Source organism: Manihot esculenta, chromosome 3 (assembly GCF_001659605.2).
Source record: "Manihot esculenta cultivar AM560-2 chromosome 3, M.esculenta_v8, whole genome shotgun sequence".
Lineage (NCBI taxonomy): Eukaryota > Viridiplantae > Streptophyta > Magnoliopsida > Malpighiales > Euphorbiaceae > Manihot > Manihot esculenta.
The window spans coordinates 30346408-30369933 of NC_035163.2; the positions used below are offsets into that span (position 1 = coordinate 30346408).

General features: G+C 33.6%; 3 protein-coding genes and 1 pseudogene across 7 annotated transcripts; 1 reads left to right on the forward strand and 3 right to left on the reverse strand.

Annotated features, from left to right (window-relative positions):
* Window positions 1-1549: 1549 nt before the first annotated feature.
* On the forward strand, window positions 1550-4720 carry LOC110610650 (RAN GTPase-activating protein 2). Of its 4 annotated transcripts, none has more exons than XM_021750674.2 (3): window positions 1550-1664; window positions 2535-2575; window positions 2748-4720. In XM_021750674.2, exon 3 carries the CDS (start codon window positions 2763-2765, stop codon window positions 4380-4382), a length of 1620 nt encoding a protein of 539 aa, XP_021606366.1. In that variant the 5' UTR covers window positions 1550-1664; window positions 2535-2575; window positions 2748-2762; the 3' UTR covers window positions 4383-4720. The 4 variants fall into 4 exon arrangements, with proteins under 4 accessions (XP_021606366.1, XP_021606365.1, XP_021606364.1 ...); XM_021750673.2 differs by having other exon boundaries at window positions 1552-1668; XM_021750672.2 differs by having other exon boundaries at window positions 1580-1664; window positions 2385-2575.
* A 608-nt stretch (window positions 4721-5328) lies between these two features.
* On the reverse strand, window positions 5329-15095 carry LOC110611477 (probable ATP-dependent DNA helicase CHR12). Of its 2 annotated transcripts, XM_021751851.2 has the most exons (12): window positions 14670-15095; window positions 12680-12839; window positions 12299-12363; window positions 11673-11861; window positions 11298-11447; window positions 10496-10885; window positions 8926-9191; window positions 8591-8809; window positions 7640-7847; window positions 7404-7557; window positions 6589-7191; window positions 5329-6438 (listed from the first exon to the last, which is right to left on the reverse strand). In XM_021751851.2, the coding sequence occupies exons 1-12, from the start codon at window positions 14883-14885 to the stop codon at window positions 5705-5707; spliced, it is 3354 nt and encodes a 1117-aa protein (XP_021607543.1). In that variant the 5' UTR covers window positions 14886-15095; the 3' UTR covers window positions 5329-5704. The 2 variants fall into 2 exon arrangements, with proteins under 2 accessions (XP_021607543.1, XP_043811082.1); XM_043955147.1 differs by lacking the exon at window positions 11673-11861.
* A 779-nt stretch (window positions 15096-15874) lies between these two features.
* LOC110611688 lies at window positions 15875-19221 on the reverse strand (annotated as a pseudogene).
* Window positions 19222-19264: 43 nt separating this feature from the next.
* On the reverse strand, window positions 19265-23434 carry LOC110611404 (putative methyltransferase C9orf114). The gene is made up of 11 exons (XM_021751715.2): window positions 22656-23434; window positions 22520-22567; window positions 22208-22387; window positions 22024-22090; window positions 21840-21904; window positions 21010-21088; window positions 20594-20712; window positions 20411-20490; window positions 20047-20116; window positions 19629-19706; window positions 19265-19535 (listed from the first exon to the last, which is right to left on the reverse strand). Exons 1-11 carry the CDS (start codon window positions 22893-22895, stop codon window positions 19464-19466), a joined length of 1098 nt encoding a protein of 365 aa, XP_021607407.1. The 5' UTR covers window positions 22896-23434; the 3' UTR covers window positions 19265-19463.
* Between the last annotated feature and the right edge of the window lie 92 nt (window positions 23435-23526).

Here is a 23526-nt window from a genome sequence, read left to right on the forward strand (position 1 = left end):
GCAACTTATTTCAAAATATTTTTATGATTCTTTTGAAATAATTTGTTAAATATCCAACAACTTAAAGAAAAAAAAAATATTCTGATTGGAAAAGAAGTAAAAAATTTGTTCAAATTGTATCGCTTTCTTCATTTCAGAGATTTAAATCATAGGGATGCCACTAGAAAATTGCTTTCCATTGTGCATATTACGTCTTCTCATACCTAATTTATAGGAGTTTTTCTTTTATAATTACAAGTTTAAGAAGTAAAATGATAATTAATCTACTAATTTGCAGATGTCTTTTTTGGTCCATCAATGCTGGACGATGCATTTCAAAAATAAAATTGAAAGTATTATTATTATTATTATTATTACTTAAAGTGAAATTAATACTTTATCCTTCCTATTTTTCATGATATTTAAAGTTTTTGTAAAAAAAAAAAAGAAAATATTTAAATAACTTCATTGTTATAAAGAAATTAATTTTTGATTAAAGTACTTTTTACAATACATTTATCAGGATCATAGGGAAACATGATATATAAATGCACTAAAATAATATAGATTAGGGGAGTACAACAAAATCCTCTGGTAAGCTGTAACGGTAATGGATCGCCGGACGGCACCGCTCAGTTATGGTCGTACGGTGAGTGATTGGTATTTGACACAGGATGGTGGTCCCCACTGTACCCAACATCTTCACGCACATAACAAACTTTTCACGTGGTTGCTTTAAATTTTGAACGCATGATTTGGTGGTGTGAAGTAAAAAGCGCCCTCCCTCCGTTGAATTGTTTTCACTCATAACCTTGATTTTTTTTCTGTAAAAATTCAGAGCTCAATCTAAAATTAAAATTAATTAAATGAATGATACAAGTTTAGCCACTGACTAAAATATGGCAAGACTTTTGAATAAATTTATAATGGTCACTTATATTTACCTTACAAGTTTATGCATACACAGTTTGAAACTGAATTATTGTGGAAGATTCAACTGAAAAGACTTTTCTTAATTCTAGTTTGATTCTATTAAATCTGTTAATCAACATTGAAAATTTAATTTTTTTTTTTATGAAATTAAGCTGAACCATCAGTCCATCTTAAGATGAGTATAATTAATTTAATTTTAATAATATAAATAATATCACTATGTAAAACTTTAATAAACTGTAAAACTAAATACTATAAATAAATTAAAATAATATTAAGAAGATACTTTCGATAATTTTAAAAATAAATATTTAATTTTAAAAATAAATAATTTTTTAAAAAAATTACTATTAGAAGTTTAGTTAGTTTACAAAATTAACAGATTCTTTTCTATTTCAAAAATTAACTAGTTGAGTGAAAGAAATTATTAGCTAATTTATTTTAGTTTTGATTAAAAAAATTAAATAATATAAATATTTAAAATTGTAAAAATTAAATTAGTGATTTTATAAAATAAAAAATACTTATTTAAGTGATTTTAAATTAATGATAATTAAAAAAATTTTAAAAATACATAAACTAATAATAATTCTCTTTTTTTTTTTAATAAAAAAAAAACTCTGAAGTCCTCTCTCTCTCTCTCTCTCTCTCCAGACTTTCTCTCTTACCACACTACAGAATTATCAGTTATATAGCCTATCTCTGATTTCAGATTCCACAGCTTCTTCCAAATCAAATAGAACTGCACAACAGTAGGTATTCTCTCTCTGTCGCTCACTAATTTTTTAATTTCTGAAATTGCTGGGGATTTTTTTTTTTTTTTTTGTCTCCGTTTAATAACAGTAAACTTGTGAGATGTAAACTTGTAAAATTTACTTGTTCATCTGTTGCGTTTGTGCTCTTTTCGTGATATTGATGCCACATTTTCTTCGTGCTTGTTCTCTCTCTTTCTTGTTTGCTGCTTTATCTATTATTTTCTCTTTCACTTTTCTTATGCTGTATTTCTGGTGGCTTCTTATGGTACGCTGTTATACTCTGTTGATACAGTGGTCAAGACGTCCCATACTTTGTTAATGGTTGTAGTTCACAGCCTGGGAAATTTGATTTTCATTATGGTTTAGCTGAAAAATAACACGAAAAGAAACCTTTTTGGTTTTTTAAATGGTTGAGTAAACGTAGATTGATTCTGCTAATTAATTTACGAGCATCAAATTTTGATGGAATAAATTTTAGGGACAGAGAGTGGTCTGCCCTTGAAACAAAATTAATGGTGGCGGAGAAATGCATTCATAGGAATGTCTAACCATCTAGTTGCATAGCAGTGTGGCATAGGGCACCATTTCTTTAGTCTGAGGGGTAATACTGCTTATTGAAAAGCAGTTGGATGAGTAGGGAGAGAGAAGTTTCAGAGCATATATTTCACAATATGTTTCCTCGAACTAATGGATTAATGCTGCTGATGGAATTTACAGGAATCAACCCTTCTGTAAATTTTATTTTCTCTCTCTTCTTGCTGATATTCCTAGCTTTTTCAACCCCATTTTTGCTTTGCGAAACGGTGAGTTTCTGGCAATCTTTAACTTCAGCGATTAATTAGTTGATTTTTTTTCACATAACTGCAGCTGAGGACAAGGATCCATATAGCTGAAGCTGCCCCAACTAGGTAAGGATTAAGGCTTACTTGAGTTTGGTTGACATTTTTTTTTTGTCTAGGATATCAACAGCAATTTTAATCCTTTTTCTTTGCTCCCTCTTTCCTTGGGTTCGTTGGATTTTCTTTTTTAATTGTCTTAATTGAAGTGCAAGTGCTAATGTTTTTCAGCCCCCATTTGCAGGTTCTTTATTTTACAATGGATACTGCAACAGTGAAGTTACAACAACGCCCATTTTCAATTAAATTATGGCCACCTAGCCAAAACACAAGGCAAATGCTTGTGACACGTATCACCGGAAATCTCACTACTAAGTCAATTTTCGCCCAGAAGTATGGCATTCTGAGCAAAGAGGAGGCTGAGGAGAATGCAAAAAGAATTGAAGATGTTGCTTTTGTCACCGCAGACAAACATTACGAAATGGAGCCAGATGGTGATGGAGGGTCTGCTGTTCAGCTTTATGCAAAGGAATGTAGTAAGCTAATTTTGGAAGTTCTTAAGAGAGGTCCTGCACAAAAGGATAGAGCAGTCCAGGCATCTGAGGAAGTTGCTGCATCCTGTAATAATGTTTTCGATATATCTAAAGGTCCACGGTCCTTTATCAATGCAAGGGAGGCTGAGGATATACTAAGACCATTAAAGGAGCCAGGAAATTCTTTTAGTAAGATATGCTTTAGTAATAGAAGCTTTGGTCTAGAAGCTGCCTGTGTTGCTCAACCCATTTTGGTTGCAATCAAGGATCAGTTAAAGGAAGTTGATTTGTCAGATTTCATTGCTGGAAGACCAGAGGCAGAAGCTCTTGAAGTTATGAATATGTTTTCTTCTGCTCTTGAAGGTAGCACTCTGAAGTCCTTGGATCTTTCAAACAATGCCTTGGGGGAGAAGGGTGTAAGGGCCTTTGGGGCACTACTTCAATCACAGAGTTGCTTGGAGGAGCTTTATCTAATGAATGATGGCATTTCAGAAGAAGCTGCACGAGCAGTTTGTGAATTGATTCCTTCCACAGAGAAGCTTAGAATCCTTCATTTCCATAATAATATGACAGGAGATCCTGGAGCATTTGCCATTTCTGATGTTGTGAAGCGTTCTCCTTTACTGGAGGATTTCCGATGCTCTTCGACTAGAATAGGCACGGAAGGAGGAATTGCCTTGTCAGAAGCACTTGAGAGTTGCACTCATGTGAAGAAGCTTGACCTGCGAGACAACATGTTTGGTGCAGAAGCTGGAATTGCTCTAAGTAAAGCTCTTTCCAAGCATGCGGGTCTCGCTGAGGTTTATCTAAGTTATCTGAATTTGGAAGATGAGGGTGCCATTGCCATAGCTAATTCTCTCAAGGAATCAGCCCCTGCACTTGAGGTATTGGATATGGCTGGAAATGAGATAACAGCTGAAGCTGCACCTGCTTTGTCTGCTTGTGTAGCAGTGAAGCAGAATCTGAGCAAGTTGAACTTGGCTGAAAATGAGCTGAAGGATGAAGGTGTTATCCAGATTAGCAAGGCCTTGGAAGAAGGCCATCTTCAGTTGAATGAAGTTGATATGAGTACCAACTCCATAGTAAGGGCTGGGGCTCGGGTCTTGTCGCAAATTGTTGTACAGAAGCCTGAGTTTAAGTTGCTGAATATAAATGGGAATTACATCTCAGATGAAGGCATTGATGAGGTGAAGGAAATTTTTAAGAAACTCCCTGGCATGCTTGGGCCCTTGGATGATAATAGTCCTGAAGGATGTGATGATGATGAAGAATATGGAGAGAATGATGGTGATCAGCATGACTTGGAATCCAAACTGAATAATCTTGAAGTTAAGGGAGATGAATAGGGATTCTGTTATTCTAAAGAAGTTTCATTTCATAGATTTTATTGTAGCAGTGGTCCTTGGAAGATAATTAATGCAGGAGATGCTCACAGCTTTTGGATGGACTGTTCTGTACAATCTTAGAATGCTGAGCAGAACAGTGCCTGTGATTGAAATTAAACCAACAGACCTTTTATTAGCATGGAAGGCTTTTGTAGAATCTTTCCATCTGCTTTTTCATTAGCTATTTATCCCGTTTTGGTTAGTGGGATAGCAAGATTCTGTAGCAGATTAACCAATAAACTTTACAAATCTCTTGTTACAAACTTTGCTTTAATCAGTTAATCACAATTTCTTATCAATTTTGCTTCGATGAATCAATCTTGTTTTCTAAACTAGTCCATACCCGATAGACCAATTTACTTGCTTGAGGACTCGCACTACTTGCTGGAAAAAAAAAAGAAAAAAAATAAAGCTTCCAACTACAGTAAATGTTTGGACCATAAAATCTCTTTGGTTTAGTTTTGATTCAATCTGTTTTTAAAATTAAAAATTTCATAAAAATTTTAATAATTCTCTTATTTAAAATAAAATTTTTTAATTTTTTTCAATTTAAAAAAAATTATTTAAAAAAAAATTAAAATTTATATTTAATTTTATAATAATTTAGTTTAACTTCCTTTTATAAAATGAACCGTACCAATGAGAAAATAATTTCTTTGTTTACGATTCACACATGAAGGTCCAATTTGAATTAGGCCGGACCAATTTCAGTATGATTTTGAATGAATTAAGCAGGGTTCTGGATTTAAATCCACTTTATATTTATTTCATATCCAGAAATATTTATTACCATATCGTCCTTATCCTGCAAATATCAAAATTTTCAGCCAAAACCCTCTCATCTACGATGCATCGCTGTGTGAAGTCTGTGAGCTAATCATCCAGCTTCAAAAATGAAAAGCCAGAATAAAAATGAAAGGTACATTTCACAGATTAGGAGGGAAGCATAACATTCTTCCTTATACGTAATATTACAAGTAACCCATTAAATAGAAGAGGCCACAGCTTTGCAATCCTCATCCAATCCGGAGCAGTCCCTGTCGGAAGCCAGTGGAGATGAGAAGCGGCACCTTTCATAAATTGGGTTAATGTTACATTGGTTGCTGATTTGCGCAAGCCAAGTTGCAGATGCCAGAAAAGAGAGAAATTGTGCATGATCAACAAGCAAGCAGTTAGAGAGGCGACTTCAAAGGCCAACGTTGACGACTCCATTCAAGCTCAGCAACAAAAGGTAAAAAGGCTAAGGGAATTGCAGAATTCCATCGTCACTTTGAAAGGTTAAATTAGACCCAACCATTTCCTCTTCCATTGGAATTCTGCCCTCTGGAATCAGAGGACGAACTCTGGATGATATAGCTAGATCTCTTCTTCTTATGAGCATTCCATGTAAGTACATGCCCGCTCCAACTGTTTCCTATGGTTCCTTGATGTTCAGACTTCTCTTCACCTTGATATTCAGGTTTTCCATGAATTCCTCCATCAGGCTTGAATCTCTTCGGGGTTGAACAAGTATCTTCACTCGTTCCTTCACTTGCCGTAGGAATGATCTCATTCCTCAAATCGAGAGCCTTTTTTTCTGTTCCAGTACTATTACTAGCTGATTCATTACCCTCAGATGGAAGATGTTCGCGTCTTCTTCCTTTGGTTGACAGCTTCGATATGTCCTGTCCACTCTCTACAGCCTTCATCCATTGTAAATCACTTAATGTATCAGCATATGTGACTTCTTTCCTTCTCCGCTTTCCCAAGACAGCAGTATTATTCTGGTCAAATCTTTTGGCTTTGTCTTCCTTGTCAGGGTGGGAATATGCCCATTCAGGTACCTCGTGCTCTTCCATGAGACGAGATCTATAGTTCTCATTTTGCCTTCTCTCCTTATCCATCTCCTCAAAAATCCGAAATTCTTCTGGGGATCGGGCTGCAAGTCGGTTAATTTCTCTCTCACTTGGCACATCTGTTCCAAGTGAACTTGTTCCTCTACGCATTATCTCCTCTAACATATCTCGTCTGTCCTGAGCTGCACAGGCAATGATATATCATCTTGAACAAGTTCTCCATTCATCCAAAAAAGAAAGAAGGGAGGAAAAAGCTGAGCAGGAATTTGGTAAGAAGAGTTTTGAGAGCATATAGTAAATGAATAACTAATAATTGAATGGCATTAGCATACCTGTGGATGTTGTGTTAAAAAGTCCTGCCTGGATAACTTTGGCATCGATTCCCATCTTCTGTTTTGCACGCTCTAAAATAACCTCTTCTATTGATCCAACACTAACCAACACAAAGACCCTAACTTCCTTCTTTTGCCCAATACGATGTGCACGATCCTCTGCTTGTTGGTCCATTTGAGGATTCCAATCACTATCAAATATTATTACAGTATCAGCTGTTTGTAAATTCAAACCAAGTCCTCCAGCACGAGTACTCAAGAGAAACATGAAATAAGGTGAATCTGGAGCATTGAACTGCTTTAGTAAAGTTCCTCTTTCCTCTGTTTTTGTTGAGCCATCAAGTCGAAGATACTTATAATCATTTAGTTGCAAATAAATTTCAAGAATGTCCATAAGACGGGTCATTTGTGAGAAAAGCAGCACTCTGTGATCTGTTGCTCGGAGTTTTGGAAGTAATCGATCAAGTAGTTCGAATTTTCCAGAAGCTCTTATGATTTCTTCTCTCCGCCACATATTATATTCTCCAACAAAAAGGTATGGGTGGTTACAGCACTTTCTGAGCTGCATGGACAAATTCTGTAGACTTTTTGATTTCCCAGAGCCTGCAAATTGTTGTTTGCATAGCAAAGTTATGTTCCATAAATTGGCAAATGCTAAGTCACTCGGTGGTAAAATAGCAAAACTTTCTGCTTTGCGCTCACCCAATAAAAATGTGTAAAATTTGACAAAAAACAAACAAATAAATAAAAATTTGTAATTTAATTTCATACAATAAGGTGAAAACATGTAGAGAAAAGTCACATAGACAACAAACCAGTATGTAAGCCAACTCTGCCCATCTCTGTAACTTGTTGGTAATATACTTTCTGCCATGCTGACATATCACATTTCAGGATAACCTGGGACTTCCCAGGAAGGTATTTCTCCACCTCATCTTTTTTCCTCCTCAATATAAATGGCCTAATAACCTGACAATCAAGTAGATAGATAAGTTAACTGTGTCCTAAAAGAATATTGAAGACTTTCAAAAAGGTCAAAAGCAACATCTACATGATGCAAGCGTCGAATGATCAACAGCTGCTCCTCATCAGTAAGAGTAACATCACCCCTATCAGCGAAAGGAGCATTGAACCACTCCTCAAAGTTCTGAACTGAATTAAAGATATGTGGGAGGAGAAAATTAAGCAGGGACCATAATTCTTGTAAGCTATTCTGTATTGGAGTTCCAGTTAGTAGAAGTCTACGTTGAATCTGGTACCTGCATACAAGTCAAATTTAATCAGAAAGCGTTATTAATATTGTTGAAAAAATTATATCCAAAACATTATTGAGCCCTAAGAAAAGTAAGAAAACACCTTAAAACTAGATCTGTAAAAGGAAAAAAAAATCAATGATCAAATAAAATTGGAAACATCATCATAATGCTAGGTAGATACATTTGAATGTATCAAGTGAAAAGGGGAAAAAGATTTAAATTTTTCACATTTATTTTCAAGAGAAAAAAGTTCAGAAATGCAAGTTTAAGCAAAAAAAAAAAGCAGAAGGGGAAAAAAGAGAACAGTCCGGCTATCCTAATTCCCGATTCCTATACTGCCAGACAATCCAGGCTGGCAGAAGTGGAACAGGAAGATATTCTATGTCCTTGGCCAGTCTGCAAATGCAATAAATTGCTCCTTGAACATTATTACCACAGAACCCCTAAAACGCAAGTGCAGTTCACTATCCAAAAACTGCTTTAGCCTAAGGTTGGGGGGCCTGTAACATGATTAAGCTTGATAACTGACATAAAGAGGAACAACTTAGCTGATTTAGATAAATTAGCTGCTATCGTTCTGAAAAAAAGGGGGGGGGGGAACACTATAAGCAAGAACAGGGTTCATCATTTTACATGCCAAAGCAAAGAACAAGATATTCAATCAAAATGACTGAAAGACCAAAAATAAAGCACTTCATGAGAACTTTAAAGTTCAAATCCAAGACAGTGTAAATGTAGTACTATACCCGGTGACAAGAGTTCGTGCAAGAGCACACTCATGATTCTTTAATCGATGCCCTTCATCAACGATCATGTAGAGCCAGTGTATTTTTTTCAAAAATGCTTTATCTCTCATGATTAGATCATAGTGTGTGATCAACACATCAAAGTTTCCATCTCTTGACAACTGTTCTCTTAATGCCTTTCTCTCATCTAGACGCCCATCATAAAGAATAGCTTTAATCCTGTCAGGAAGAAAAAATATGAGCACTTTCAAAGAAATTGGTACATGGCATGCATATGTACGCAATACATTTGCAATCTGAGAAAGACTAGTAAATCAAGGAAACCTTCCACATACTCATTCTCAGGAACCCAGGTTGAGAATTCATTGATCCAATTGGGTAGTACAGCCTTTGGAGCCACTATCAAGTGTGGTCCACAGACACCTTTTTTCTCCTTCAGATAAGCAATCAATGAAATAGTTTGTATTGTCTTGCCCAATCCCATTTCGTCGGCTAAAATTCCATTTAAATTGTTGTTGAACAAAGAAAGCATCCATTGAAGCCCTTCTAACTGGTATGATCTTAATTGTCCACCCTGAAGAATGGATGGCTGCTCTGTTACCTGATTCACAATGCAACTTAGTTAGATGCTAAGATTAACCATAGTATGAAGATTGCAATAAACTTTCTGCAACTTCAAGAATCTACATAAGGTAAAAAGAATGCTGAACCTGGCCACATGGGAATTTAAGCTGAAGCAATTTTTGTTTGCATTCAAATACATGCATCCCAAGTATGACCTCTTTCTTCTTCTTCTTCTCCCTCTAATATTGTTCAGAAGTTCTCTTTCTTTCTCTAGATTCAGCTGATACAACAATCCAACTACACCCTGACGACTTTAAATTTTCGTTCTTTCATCATGCTAATCAGTATCTAAACTCATCCCATTTTTTTCTCCCTCTTTCTCTAATGATCAAACCTCTCAGAAGTCAGAACTGACCTGCCTAGAAAATGTACAATGTAGCCTTTTTCTATTAATCAACTTTTTTGACACAGCTATATTTTCTTTAATCATGCTCAAAACTTAAAATAATTTAGAGTTTATTTGGCATTGCCATTAAAGCTTGTTGAGAAAAGCACTTTTTTTTCCAATGGCACTGGAAATCCTGCTTTTTCTAAAAACCACCTCTTTTGATTTAGAACCTCACTGCAAAACGGGGCTTTACCATTTCCAATCAGTATAAAAGCTTAAATGCAACACCTAACAACCTAAACCCATATACAAAATACGCCGAAAATTCCTAAATTGACCCTCATCACAAGCCATGGACCCATTATTCATAGGCCTCCAACTTGACAGCTTCATCTCTCAAGGCTGGACTTAATTAAATAATCATGCCCATCCAACCAATTCAAGATACAAAAAAGTTGTCCGACTGAAAATGACAGGAAAAACGATGCATACCAGTTAATGTTGCGTTAATCACTAGAGGGGGGAAGGCCACCACTCAAGGTTGATCTCACTTAAGTAGGGTCTCAGAGTCAGACTCTCAAAAGGGTCTCAAACAGGTCCATCAGGACGTAATCCTTGTGGTCATTCTTAATAGTTGAATCCAGGCCATTATATTTAGAAATACCCACAAGTTAAAAATTTTTAAAGATTGACTGGTTGACCAAAGTACTTACATAAATTGCCATAATAGAAATGTCAATATAAGGTTTAATCAAGAAGGTTCAAATTGCAAGCACATATAAACTCTTGTTCCTATAAGTGTTATTTGCACACTAAATAGTATGTATATGTCAAGAGCTTTACTGCATAGAAATACCAAATTACTAACTTTAAAGCATGGAAATTAAGTAACAAGTACGTGCAAAAAAATCTTGAAATTGAAATGATGTGGAGAACTAGGCTTTAGTGTTTACCTTCTCCTGAATTGAATGAATGGCTGAGTTATACTGCCGCTGACCTTCAAGTAAATCGCCAGTATCATCATTGTGATCAGAATCAATGATGTCTGCATCTTCCTCAGGTGTCTCCCCTGGGCTTTCATTTCTTGAAGGATCCAACTCAGAATCAGCTTCTGACTCTTCTAAGGATTCAATGCCATCTGAATGTTTTACATCTTTTTGACGCTGAACTGCAGCACCCAAATTAACAAGGAGTTTATTCGTCTCTTCAAGAAGCATTGTAAGTCTCTCATTCTTGCTCTCCTTTACTAATCTCATATAAGCTTCTTGATCATCCGCCTTCAGGGCTTGGAACCTCAGTTTTTCAGCTCGAGTAGCACGCTGCCTTTGCCTTCCATGCCATGCCTACAATACCCATATGTTATGCTAAGAACAGTAATGATCAATCAAGCTACTATAACATATACAAAAAGTTTAACATACTATTTAATCCATACACAGTGATACCTAGAAAGAAACATCATTATTTCATACTAGCATTAGTTAAGGATGCTTCAACTCGTATATGATTATTATTGCTTTGATTTCTGTTATTGCTTTTCAAATTAATGGTGCATGAATCTATTCCTACATGTCCAAATAACTATAAGAAATTATCTGCCGCTCTTTTATTCAACATAGGTACCCATAGGATTTCATTTTTGCTCACACATACATTTCAGATAGCTGTTTTGACATCCATCTAATATGTCAAGCATTCTTTTCATGCAAAAGTAATATAAGCATGAGATGAAAAAACAACGAGGCAACAACATACCTGGATCCCATCATTCCTTTGCTTCCTGCGCTTAAGAGCAGCCTGAACTTGCAATTGGAACTCTCGAACTGCATTAAGTATTTCAGCAAAAAATTTTCTCTTTCTAGTCTCTATTTGGTTCCTTTCTTCTTCTTCTAACCTCGAAAGCCTCTGCATCAATTTTTTTTTCATTACATCATCAAACAAGATGCCACTACAACTACATATTTGACACTCATTTAGCATTAAAAGTTTTTATTTTTTCTGGGTTGGTAATTTTATGCATCTTACTATTGAAAGCTTCCAGATTGCTGGAGTTACATTATAGGGCAAGTCAGGAGCATGTGTTTGTGTGACTGTGAATAAAAAGGAGGAAGAAGAAGAAAGTGGAATAACCTCCGCATCCCGTTTCTTCCTGAATTGATCATCAGCTTCTGTGGCAAATGCATCTCCTACGCCATATAATGGACGGCGCAATGTCATCATACCCCAGTCAAATAACTGTTTATCAGAAGATGCACAATTCAAGTAAAGCCAATACTCTGAACTCACTTCAGACCGTACTTTCCTCTGCAACTCTGCTAGCTGCCAGAAAAGTCCTTGCCCACAAGGACAAAGCAAATGTCATCCCTCAATCCCCAAAGGAAAAAAAAAAAAAAAAATCATCTGCTAAAATCGACCAAAAAGCTGCTTTGGAAATGAATTCAGCAAAACACCAAAAAGGAAATTAGTAATTTGTAATTTAGCTACATTTAGGTTTGTTTTACAGGCTCTCAAAAACTTCTCCATATCCCAAGAATCAGCAATAAAGTGCATCATGTTTCTAGAAAGGGGAGAAAAAGATTTCTGCTTTAGATAAAAAATTGATTCTCATCCAATTAAGCAACAAGTTTCTAGGAGAAATATCATTCCACTGTAGAACAACCAAATGCTGTCTTGTCATCAATTCAGACGACAGCTTTTACTCTCAAATAAAAATGCACGAGTACTTTATACCAGCAATTTTAATAAATCAAGTTTACCTTTAGTCCATAAAGTTCAAGTAAGCACTTGGTCTGCAGGTCCTCGCCTCTGGTTGAAGGCAGTTCTGACACAAAACACATATATTTTTTAGTAGTCTTTTCTAAGGTCATCTAAACCATAATCTAAATTAATCTAAACAGACATATACATACATGTATGTATATATATATATATATGGAAAATTAGACTATCTAATTGGCAAAATCATCATTACAAAACCATTAAATCTCTACTACTATATATGTGCATCTTTTAGCTAAACAAGCATTCACAGATTATTGCTCCATGAATGGGCAAAAGGAACAAATTGAGATTTCCCCTCATCAAATATTCCATTAAAAAAAATTGCCAGAAGATAATCCTTTATGAAAGATGACAACCTTCAAGTTCATGTACCCGATGCAGAATATGACCTTGATATCGCTTTTCCCTTGATTCCCCCAATACAAAACCTGACGTGCAATTAGGCCTTTGCTTTAATAGTGCATCCTCAAGGTCAGTCATCAAGTCTCCGCCCGTAGGAATCCCCAGGTCCTCTTGCTGCATAAAAGTTAAATAACATACCAAATATAAATCAAAGACAAGAATCAAAAAACAAAGACCTATGTCAATATGAAGTTCAAACTAAAAACACCAAGAGGATGATTATTAAAGAAAAAGAACAAACAAGGAAACTTCTCAGGAAAAAAAAAACTTTGCTTTTGGAAGTAAAAATTTGAAATATGACATAAATTTGATAAGATATAGGTTTCTTTAATTAATTTGAGTCATGAATACATATTAGGTTAATGGATGATAAATTTTTTTTTATGAAAATCTTAATTGACTCTGGATTTAAATTGTTCTCTAAAGGAGTAATTTAAAAAATCATGTACATAATATAAAAAATAAAACTAAAAAAAATCATTCACACACAATCAATACACATAGTAATTATAACAAAGATTTTCATTTGATGTCGTACATAATATAAAAAATAAAACTAAAAAAATCATTTACACACAATCAATACACATAGTAATTATAACAAAGATTTTCATTTGATGTCGTCCGTTTTATCTTTAATAAGCATAATTCTCATGTTATATTTTTTATAATTTTAACATTATTATTATTTTGATTCAAATACATATTAGAGGGACATTTTTTAATATATAAAATATCAAAAATTTATTTTTTACCATTTTATTATATTTACATACAAATATATATTTAAATAACTATTCATGTTTTATTGCATTTACAAGCAAATACTTACTTTTTTTTATCCATTATCATACTCATTATATTCAGTATATCTCTTTCTCATTACTTTTCTATAATTAATTTTAATGTATTCGTAATAATAATTTCTACACGCATATATCACTGGATTAAAGTATATTAAATAAAGTATAATAGCATTAAAAGTAAAATAGGTACAATTTAGAAAGCCACATGATAAACATATCTCCTGGGAAAGCTCAGCTTGCTTCATGTTATCTCTTTTTCAACGACACATGATTTATTATTTAATTATAATAATATTGAAAATTTGCAGGCTGTAAACTCTTAAACAATGCAAGCTAGGTTTAGCTTTTTAATATTTATTATATTTTTTTTAGGATTATACAAGAGTACAAGTGTGAAAGAAGTAAGACATTAAATTTATAAATTCATATAAATATCTATGTTATATTAAATTTTTATACTATACCATATACATCCTTAATTATTTTATTTTATTGCATTTGAGTTAATAATTAGATCAAAATTATATTTGAATAATTAGATTAACTATAACATATAAAGATAAGACCTAATTAAATATACAATAATTTCTAAATCTCCACTAAAAAAAATTTAATGCATAGGCTTCAGAAGCTAGTTAGAATCAAATGTAGCATTACAAATATATAGAATGGCATTTAACAATTATCAACAACAAATAGAAGCCATCAACCTCGAAGAAACCAAAAATTTTCACTATTCCCTCTTCACTGCATAAATTGAATTGAGAAAAAGGGTGTGACATGACTCCACGAATCCCTAATAATATCACATATGTACCATAAAACAAGCACAAAAAGAACCGATGCACAGACAAATCCGAAACCAAAGTTCACAATAATTATCATCGCTGAACAATCCTAATAAACTCAAAATTTTCCACACACGAGAGAAAATCCCAGAGCTAAGATCTTAAATTTCTCATAGAAACCCCAGAATCCGAAAAACAAAAAAGCAATTCAGAAAAGGGTATCCCAAGGACGCCGCCAAACCCCTCAAATTCAGAAATTACTCCGAACTAAACCTCAAACCCCCCATTCAATAGACAAATCCCAGAAGCGAAAAAGCAATGGAGCAAAAGGGTATCCCTAGAACACGTACCAGTTCGTTCCCATCGTGGGCCGCACCGTCGAGAGTACCATCATCGTCACTTTGAGCACTGGAGTAGATGGAGTAGACGGTGTTGAAGAGGTCAGGAGGAAGAGGGAGGTCACGAGAGACGAGGTTAAGGGCACATATCAGAGACTTTGTCTTCTCTAAGTGGTCTGAAGAGGGTTGTGGCTCCTGGCGGAGCTGATGCGGGTGGAGGTCGACCATGGCGGGAATGATTTCAACGGTCGTTTTTTAAATGGGATTAGTTATGAATAGGATTAAAGGATATAAAACATAGACTACTTTCGCTGGCTCCCTAATTCGCTTCTATCTTTCGCTTTGGGAAAAACCTTCTCTTCGGCGTTTTTCTCTCTCTTCTCTCGCTTATACCACAAAACCAAAACGCAGAATGAGTGGAATTACGGTGGGGTGTTATTTCCTTGTATTTGTTTTCACCAAACGCGTCTTTTATAGTTTTTTAATTCACAAATTTACCCCATATGTATATTTTTATAGCCATTATGCCCCTATAGTTTTCTTGTACTCCCATTACCCTCTAATCTCTGAGACCTTTTCATATTCCATATATTTTTTCATAGGATATATATAATACAGTTAAAATAATAAATTTTATTTAATTTTTTAATATATAAAAAATAAAAACATATCAATAAAGAATAAATAAAATATTTCTCAAAAAGTTATATGAAATAAAACCAACTTAATTATTTATATCTTCAATTCACTATGAACCAAATTTAGGTATAATAGTTCACTATAACATTTAAATAATGAACATCATTTTGTGTAATTAATTTTATTTGTAGATAAAATTAATAATATAATTATATAATCCATTACTTTATAATTGTAAATAAGAAATATTTAAGAAGAATGAAACCAATTAATATTAGTGATAATTTTTAAATTTTTTTAAAAAGTATATTAATAAAATTTCTAGAATTGGCTTCCATTACTACTACTACTAATAATAAATTTAGCTTCTTATACTCATAAATTAATTATATTTAACTCTTATAATATAATTTTATAATTAAAATAACTTAATTTTATAATTTAGTGAATAATAGATTATAAATATAACGTTATCATTATATATAATCATTTCACGTTGGTAATAGAATTTGCATATTTTATAAATATATTTAAGATAAAACTTAAATGGCGTATGTTTCAAACATAAACACACGTGTTTTACGTAAAATAAGAAAAATAAAATATCATACTTAATTGAACATTCCCCTTCTGATAAATCTCTGGGGACATTGTTTAGGTTATTAAAAGGCAGTATACCCATAGTAGCTACTGGTTGAAACAGGCTCTTACATAGGAAAGAGAGATGATGCTAAGACATCTCCCACATTTGGTCAACTTTTGCATCTTCACAACTAAAGGGGGAACATAGAATAAACCTCCTATAATTGTCAAAGACAAAGGAGACTAGTATATTGAAAACTATAGCACATATTAGGCTGCAAAGCTTAGTCCATATCATTCATCCCACGAATGCTGCCAGGTGAAATCAGGCTCTCAGTGTAGACAATAGCCTTCTCATAGCGGCAATCTCCGAGTCCTTGAATGTGAAGTTCCTGATACCTGCGTCCATCGTACATTACAAACCTCTTGCGTCTCACAGAGACCACAAGTTTACCATTTTTGGTGAAGCATTTTGGAAGCAAGCGATAATAAGTTTGATGACGAGACAGCAAGTAAAATTCATCTGGTACATAGAAATCCCCATCCCATCTCCTCGATACTAAATAGGTGGAGAAATGGATGAAACACGAGGAGGACGAGGAACCTCCATGAACGTTTCATCTGATAGATTGAGACGTAAAATTCGGTCTGCAAAGTTGTGGTTCTTACCAGCAGCCCAGTAAAGGCATCCATTTGCAGGAACCCCCTCGTAGAAAAGATAGTAAGCTAACTTACCAAGATTTCTCCACTCGTTCCTTTTCACTGAAAAAAAAAAAAATGTTTTTCACAGAAACTCACCACTTTGTAATCATCCATGCTCGGATCGAATCCAAGCCCACATACTCCGCGACAGATGCCTATAGATGGATTCCATAAGACAAGGGAGTTATCATCTTCAATGGATACACAGAGCATACCATGGCAGCAACCAGTCTTGATCTCCAAAGATTTTCCTCTGGGCGGAGGAAAATCAATCTCCGTAGCCACCCTGAAAGCATCTTCTTCATACGCACCACCGAGAGAATACAATCGAGACTCTGATACTTCAGCTTCTATGCATTTGTTATAAGAGACGATGAGACTGCTTTGGTTAATAATCTTCCATTTAAAATATTAATTCATTTATTAATTTCTAATAAATTCATATTAATATTTATTAAAAAAACTTATTAATTTTAAAAATAATTTTAAATACATGAATTATTTATTTTTTGATGTGCAATATGAATATAAATACATTAACAATTATTAATTTAACTATATTAATACTTTAATTTATATAAAATGTGATAAATGAATTTTTTTCTAAAAAAATGATGTTATTGCAGAGGCAATGAAAGTAAGGGCCAAAACACAAATTAATACCCAGTGTTGATAGAAGGAAAGTAAGGAAAATAAGAGGAATTTGGTTATTTTACTCTATTTATTTTCTATACAACTTAATTTAATCGTGACAACCTTACAAATAAAGAAAATTCTAGCCGATCTTTCACCAAGCACAATACTTGCTTTCAATAAATTTTACAATGTTTAATAATTTTATTAGCTACTAATCATCGAGGATCTCAAACCCTCGAGGATCAACGATAAATATTTACACAATCCAAACAAAGAAATGAGACAATAATTTTAGTAGGATATGCATAAAAAAATTATTTTTTATTTTTAATTTATTACAGACTGAATCTACATAAAAAAAAAAAAAATTTTTTACCAATTTCAAAAATAAAATCTATTTTTCATTCACGCTCTTCCCAAAATGATATATTAAGTGGTAAAAATTAAGTTACAACAAAGAAAAATAATCGTTTTTTCTTCTTTTATCTTATCTGACACTCCATATATATTTTAAGTACATTTCTCGACGCTTATTGAATTGAGAGAAAAGTTATCTCGTCCCACAATGAGTCCATTTTTATTCATTTTAAATTAGGTTATTTTATTTTTTAATTAAAATTATTATGATATCTTTTTTTATATATTAAAAAATAAATTTATTAATTTTAAAAAATCGAGTAACATGAATTATTTAATTAATAAGTGGGTAAAAAATTATTAATTTAATTATATATAGGTTACATTTTCTTAAACCATATAAACATAGAAGTTGTAAAGTTATTTTTTGAGAGGAAAGGATTAAGATTATATTAATATAAAACTAATTTAAAATTTAATTAAATTAATATCAATTTAAATTTATTGAATTCTATAGTGATGAATTACCTTTTTTTTTTGTTATCTCTTTAAATAATTTTCGAGTTAATCATGCATATCGTTGTCTTTTTCATATTATTCTTTTCTATTTATCATATTTGTCTTCTTCATTAATCATTTGGCCAACTGGCCAACCATATATATTTATTTTGGATATTAACTACTTCTGTGTTCTTCTTTAGATTTCGAACTATCTTTACCTTTTATAAACAAAATTTTTGTAATTTTTTATAATTTACTTTTATTCATATTTATCTAAATAATTTTTAAACAATAGTATAAAATTAAATAATTTTTTTATATTAAAAATGTAATTGCAATGTTGAATTCGATAATTATCTGTCCAATAAACCCACTTTCGCTCTGATAATTAAACAATTTTAATTGTTTTTGTTTTTTTTTTAATTGAGAATAAAAAAAATAAAATCTAAAATTTTTTAAATTTACTCATATGCAATTATTATTAATTACTAAATTACTAATTATTTTTCCCGTTAAAAGGTCTTATTTATTACTAATTATTTTTGCCGTTAAAAGGTCTTATTTATGAAGATGATGAGGAGACTTTATTATAATTGAAGATGAATAATTTATGATAAAATCTTATCATTATCATTATCAGTGAATGCTAGAAAAATAGATGTATGAAACTAATTGCTCCTTGAAAACCTTGATTTTAGGAAACTCCAAAATGGCAAAAGTAAATATAAAAATTTAAACTGACAAGGCCTGCGATTGGGATGTCTCATGTCTGAACCCCGAAGGTATTAGCAACTTTAGACAGCTTGTGTTTGTAATTCACAGTCTTAGCCCCAATTTCCGATATGGCTCTTGCGGCTATAGGGGGAGATGTGGCCACATTTGGCGTACTACATTCAACTAATTAACATCAGAGTTCACCTAGATCTTCTCTTTTCAAGGAGTGATGTTTTATACTTCTCATCTCCGGGTAAAAGATTTGAGTTAACAAGTAAACGGCTGGCTAATTAAGCAATTTTTCTTTTTCCCGAAAGCCAGTTTTGACCATCAAACTAAGTGCCTACAGGCACTAAAACACATATCATATTGTTGTTCTCAACATCTACATGAACATCGGTTGGAAGGACAAACCTGCAGTCTCATCCAGCATGTTCTCGATGCAGATTTAAACAGAACCACAGATATTTAACATATTCATCATTAAACTTCCAGAAAATATATTAAAATAAAATCCTTTGAAAATTACACAAACTTTCAGGTTAAAAAAGCAGGCTAAATAATGAAAAACATACAATCCTAAGCATGCTATTTGATGGATGTCGTTCCTATAGTCAGCAACCACATCCAGACGTTTGTGAATCGAGACTAATTTTAGCCCACCACAGACTAACATTAGCATTGAATTCTTTGCGATGCTTGGTTGATGGGTTCTTGGAAATATTGAAGCGAGATGAAAATTGCTTCCTGTTTCAAAAGACAAATTGAAATCATGCATATCATTTAGCAGATACAATTTATGTATGGTAAATAGAAAATGATATAACATAAAATTACAACCTCTGTTCGGATTGTTCGACTTCCTTGATGAGGACAGGTATTCAAGTACGAATCAAACACCTCTCGAACAATTTTACCCTTCAAGAAGAAACACCATAGCCATGATTCAATAATTCTGTTTTGCTTTTAGCTTAAGCAGTTGCAAAAGCATGAACAAGTTGATAAATAAAGCCGAACATGGATAAACATATATATGTGCAAGAATTGATTTTATTCTTAAATAACATTTTTAAGATGTCAGAATCACATAAAACGAAAAAAAGATGACCTGCATATTTACAAGAGAAAAAAAAAATGAAAGGGAAAAGAAAAGAAATGAAATGGTTGCATTTCTAGTAAACGCATTACTGGCAAACAGATCCAAAACTGGAACCAAACAATTTTTCAATAATAACAGGGTTTGCCAAACAGGAAGTACCTTTAAACTACTGTCTTCTTCAATACTTTCTTCCAACCCAGCAAGGCCACCAAAAGCAATCAACAAATGCCTTGCAAATATTACAAATCAGAGCAATCAATAAATGCTTTATCACTTAATTATAAAAAGAAGATGACCAAATTTGGATATAAGGGTGTGCTAAATGCAGTCACTACCTCTACCCACTAATTGCATACTGTTACACCAAACTAAGTCCTAAGCTTAGGGCTAGACATACAAGGAACAAAAAGAGATGCCATGATAGAGATTCCAAAAAGAGAAAAAGAAATAGTATACTCTGATAGCCCATGGCCCTTGCCATAGGGAAAGTTATATTAAGGTTCTAACAGCGAAAAAATAATACCTGAAAATTGGCAAAGAAAGCTCAGATGAGTTAATAATCTGACCATGCTCTGAGGTACCAATCAAATAATCATAGCCACCCTGTACTTAACATGATAGAAGTTGATGAAGGTCTTCTGTAAATTGTCAACAAAAACTATATATGGCTCTTAAATGCAAAACCATAGGATAGAAGTACTGATACCTTGTATGGGCACTCATTAAATACTGAGCTGATATTTGAAGCATACCGCACTCTATAACCCCAATACATTCCTGCTTCCTCTTTAGGTTTGGACACTGATACAACCTGGCGTGGTAAATCTAGACATGCAAGATAAGTTCATGAACTTCATGAGTGGAGATCAATTTTTCTGCATGCACAATGTTCCATTAAAAAGTAAACTGAAAACATGCCAATATCCAATATATTAAAAAAAAAGAATGTTATTCTAGGAAGAAGATAAAAAGGGGAAAAAAGAATATTTGAATTGGGCCTATAATTTTTTAGAAATGAACAAGCAGCAATATTTAATGTGATAAATTTATCTTACATCTTTCAATAATCAGCTGAGAAACACTAAAATCAGAAAAAGAAAAAAAGGAATACAAAATTATTACCAGGATCCAAATTGCGGTTGGTTCCCATTGCCACAGTTACTCTAATGCCAGACTCAAGAACTTGATCAATTACAACATTCTGCATAATTCAGTTTCCAATGTGTAAAAAAAAATTTACTAGACTCTGGCAAATATAGACTTCAAAGGAAAAATCATAAAATTGACGCCAAATAAATTGACAGCAGATATTTATATGCAGCAGACATGATGCTGGGAACAGAGAAATTAAAAACAAAAAGGGGCATCATCATGAGATTATGCTTTGATATGCCAAAATAAATGATAGTCATACTGCAGAAAATGGTGGAATTCAGCTTAGAAATACATGAAGACACATAACATAATGGAAATGCAATAAAAACTACCAGTACCAGCACAGAGAAATAATGATGCAGACTCTTGCCAATTAGTTGAGTTTATGTGTGGGAACTGTTGCCACAAGTGGCAATGTCTTAAGTAGAAGATAAGAAATTGAAGCTATTAGAAGCTTACTAGCACCAACATCCTCATCTATCAAAATTAAGCTCCAATTTCCAATAAATTCACAGGTTAAATCGCCAAAGAAAAGGAGAACCATATGAACTTATGATTAGCAGAGATCAAGAGAGGGGACCTCACTCTTGTAAAAGAAAATTGCCACCAAGAAATCATGCAAAGCTTGATATTTTGAACGAGGGAAATCAATAGAGGTACCAATATCACATTAGCTAAACTCAGCAATTACATTATTAATATCAATCATATGAAATACAATAGATACCACAATACCTTTTGTAAATATAAAGGAGATAAACTAAACTAATTTGTATTGAAGTCCACTAGATTGTTACCTTACTCAAACCCACGTCAACTAATGTTCCCTGAGAGTTTGGAGCTTTTTCATTTAAAGTGACACCTATAAATTTATTATAAGAAGTTAAAAAGGTTGAACCAAAATGGAATGACAAACAAACTCAAATACAGACATCACTGCTCACAAAACAAAGTTACAGTATAGAAGTACCAAAAGCATACCCTCCCGATAGGAAGCCCACTCATGCTTGCGCAAATGGTGTGGAGCATCAAGAGGAGGCAACAAACCCTGTGAAAAAGGAATTAGAGTTGGAACAGTGATAAACAACTTCTCAGTTCATTGATCACCAAAATAAAACTCCGAAGCAAAAGAAAATACAAGTTGATCAATCAGTTGGTCCCTCACCACAAACCTCAGGCTATTAAGCTTCGGAAATAGGGCTTTTCTTAGATACTGTGGAGTCTCGAGATAGCGCAAGATCCTTATGAGAAAAGCCGCACCACTCTCAGTATCATCAGGTTTGTTTCCAGTGTTGATAGTGGGATCCTCATTCACCGAACTACTTTTATTGTCAAACACCACCACCTGCTCAAATTATAAAGTTAAAAGCTACTCTTCACGAGCATTTACACTAATTGCAATCGAAAGCATTTATGCATAAACAACTCGATTTCTTAATTTAAGAAATAAGTGAGAGGATTGAAACACAGCAAAGACCTCATCGATCCGAAATATGGTCGCGGCGCGAGCAATCTGACCAGCCAACTGAAAAAAAAAAGGGGGAAGGAAAATGGTATAATAATTGATTGTAAGTAAGGAACAGTGAATAAAGAGTGCAAGAGAGTATTATTACTCTGGTAGCGAGTTCTAGAGATTGAGCGTTATCAATAATGGAACCGGGGACGGCGATGCTCACTGTAGGTTTGCCCTTCGCTTGGTTCACTTCTTTCTCAGTCTCATTTCTTTCCTTCTTTTTCTTTTTCTTCTTCATCTTCGTATGAGAATCGCCATTAATGAGCTCCTCGAACTCAAGCTTGTTTCTCTCCGCTTCTGCCTCAGCATCTATTTCTGCTCTTTTCTTCTTCTTCCCCATTCCTTTTTTCTGCTTGGGTTTAAGAACGAGCGTTTGACGGTTTTCGCAGAGGTTTTATGAGGAGCTTGAGGAATTTTGCCTACTGTTGGCTGTTACAACTTAAAGAAGCGGCTTAAGCAAATCGCGTGCCCCTAAAATTTTTCCCCTCTTCTTTTTATTGGCGCCTCCAATTATATTTTTGTTTGAAGTAATTTAATTTTCACGAAGTAGCATAATAAAAATTCTCATATTTATAGTTCTTTAATTTCATGAACTTTAATTAGCTTAAACCTCTTATGTAACAATCCTGAAGAAATTCCAAGTCATTCGTCCTAAAACAGTGATGAATACGACAATGGATTTCAACTTGGATTCCACGGATTTCAACTTGGATTCCACGTGCCATTCCATTTCATTCCCACGCGTCTTAGTATTCAATAGTACAGCAGTGTCTTTGATCAGTAATCGAAACATTAGTCGGTCAAATTCACGCATTCGCATTTGCAAATCTTCTCCTAACTCGTCCTTTCTTAAATATGTGCTATTGCATCCTCTATACCTATTTAAGAACCAACCTCCACAATTTGAATGGTTAATCCCAAATTTGCATTCCGAGCTTTCGCAGAGTAATCCATTTAAGGCTAGTACCACT

What these genes read in the sequence shown, in the direction of transcription:
- LOC110610650 (XM_021750674.2), top strand. Translation starts at nt 2,763, where the DNA reads ATGGATACTGCAACAGTGAAGTTACAACAACGCCCATTTTCAATTAAA.
- LOC110611477 (XM_021751851.2), bottom strand. Translation starts at nt 14,885, where the DNA reads ATGGTCGACCTCCACCCGCATCAGCTCCGCCAGGAGCCACAACCCTCT. An exon ending in TTGAACTTTATGGACTAAAG is followed by an intron (nt 11,862 to 12,298) that starts GTAAACTTGATT and finishes CTTTTCTGGCAG; the next exon opens with CTAGCAGAGTTGCAGAGGAA. An exon ending in ACCTGGGTTCCTGAGAATGA is followed by an intron (nt 8,810 to 8,925) that starts GTATGTGGAAGG and finishes TCTTCCTGACAG; the next exon opens with GATTAAAGCTATTCTTTATG.
- LOC110611404 (XM_021751715.2), bottom strand. Translation starts at nt 22,895, where the DNA reads ATGGGGAAGAAGAAGAAAAGAGCAGAAATAGATGCTGAGGCAGAAGCG. An exon ending in CCATATTTCGGATCGATGAG is followed by an intron (nt 22,388 to 22,519) that starts GTCTTTGCTGTG and finishes TAATTTGAGCAG; the next exon opens with GTGGTGGTGTTTGACAATAA. An exon ending in TTGACGTGGGTTTGAGTAAG is followed by an intron (nt 21,089 to 21,839) that starts GTAACAATCTAG and finishes TGAATTATGCAG; the next exon opens with AATGTTGTAATTGATCAAGT.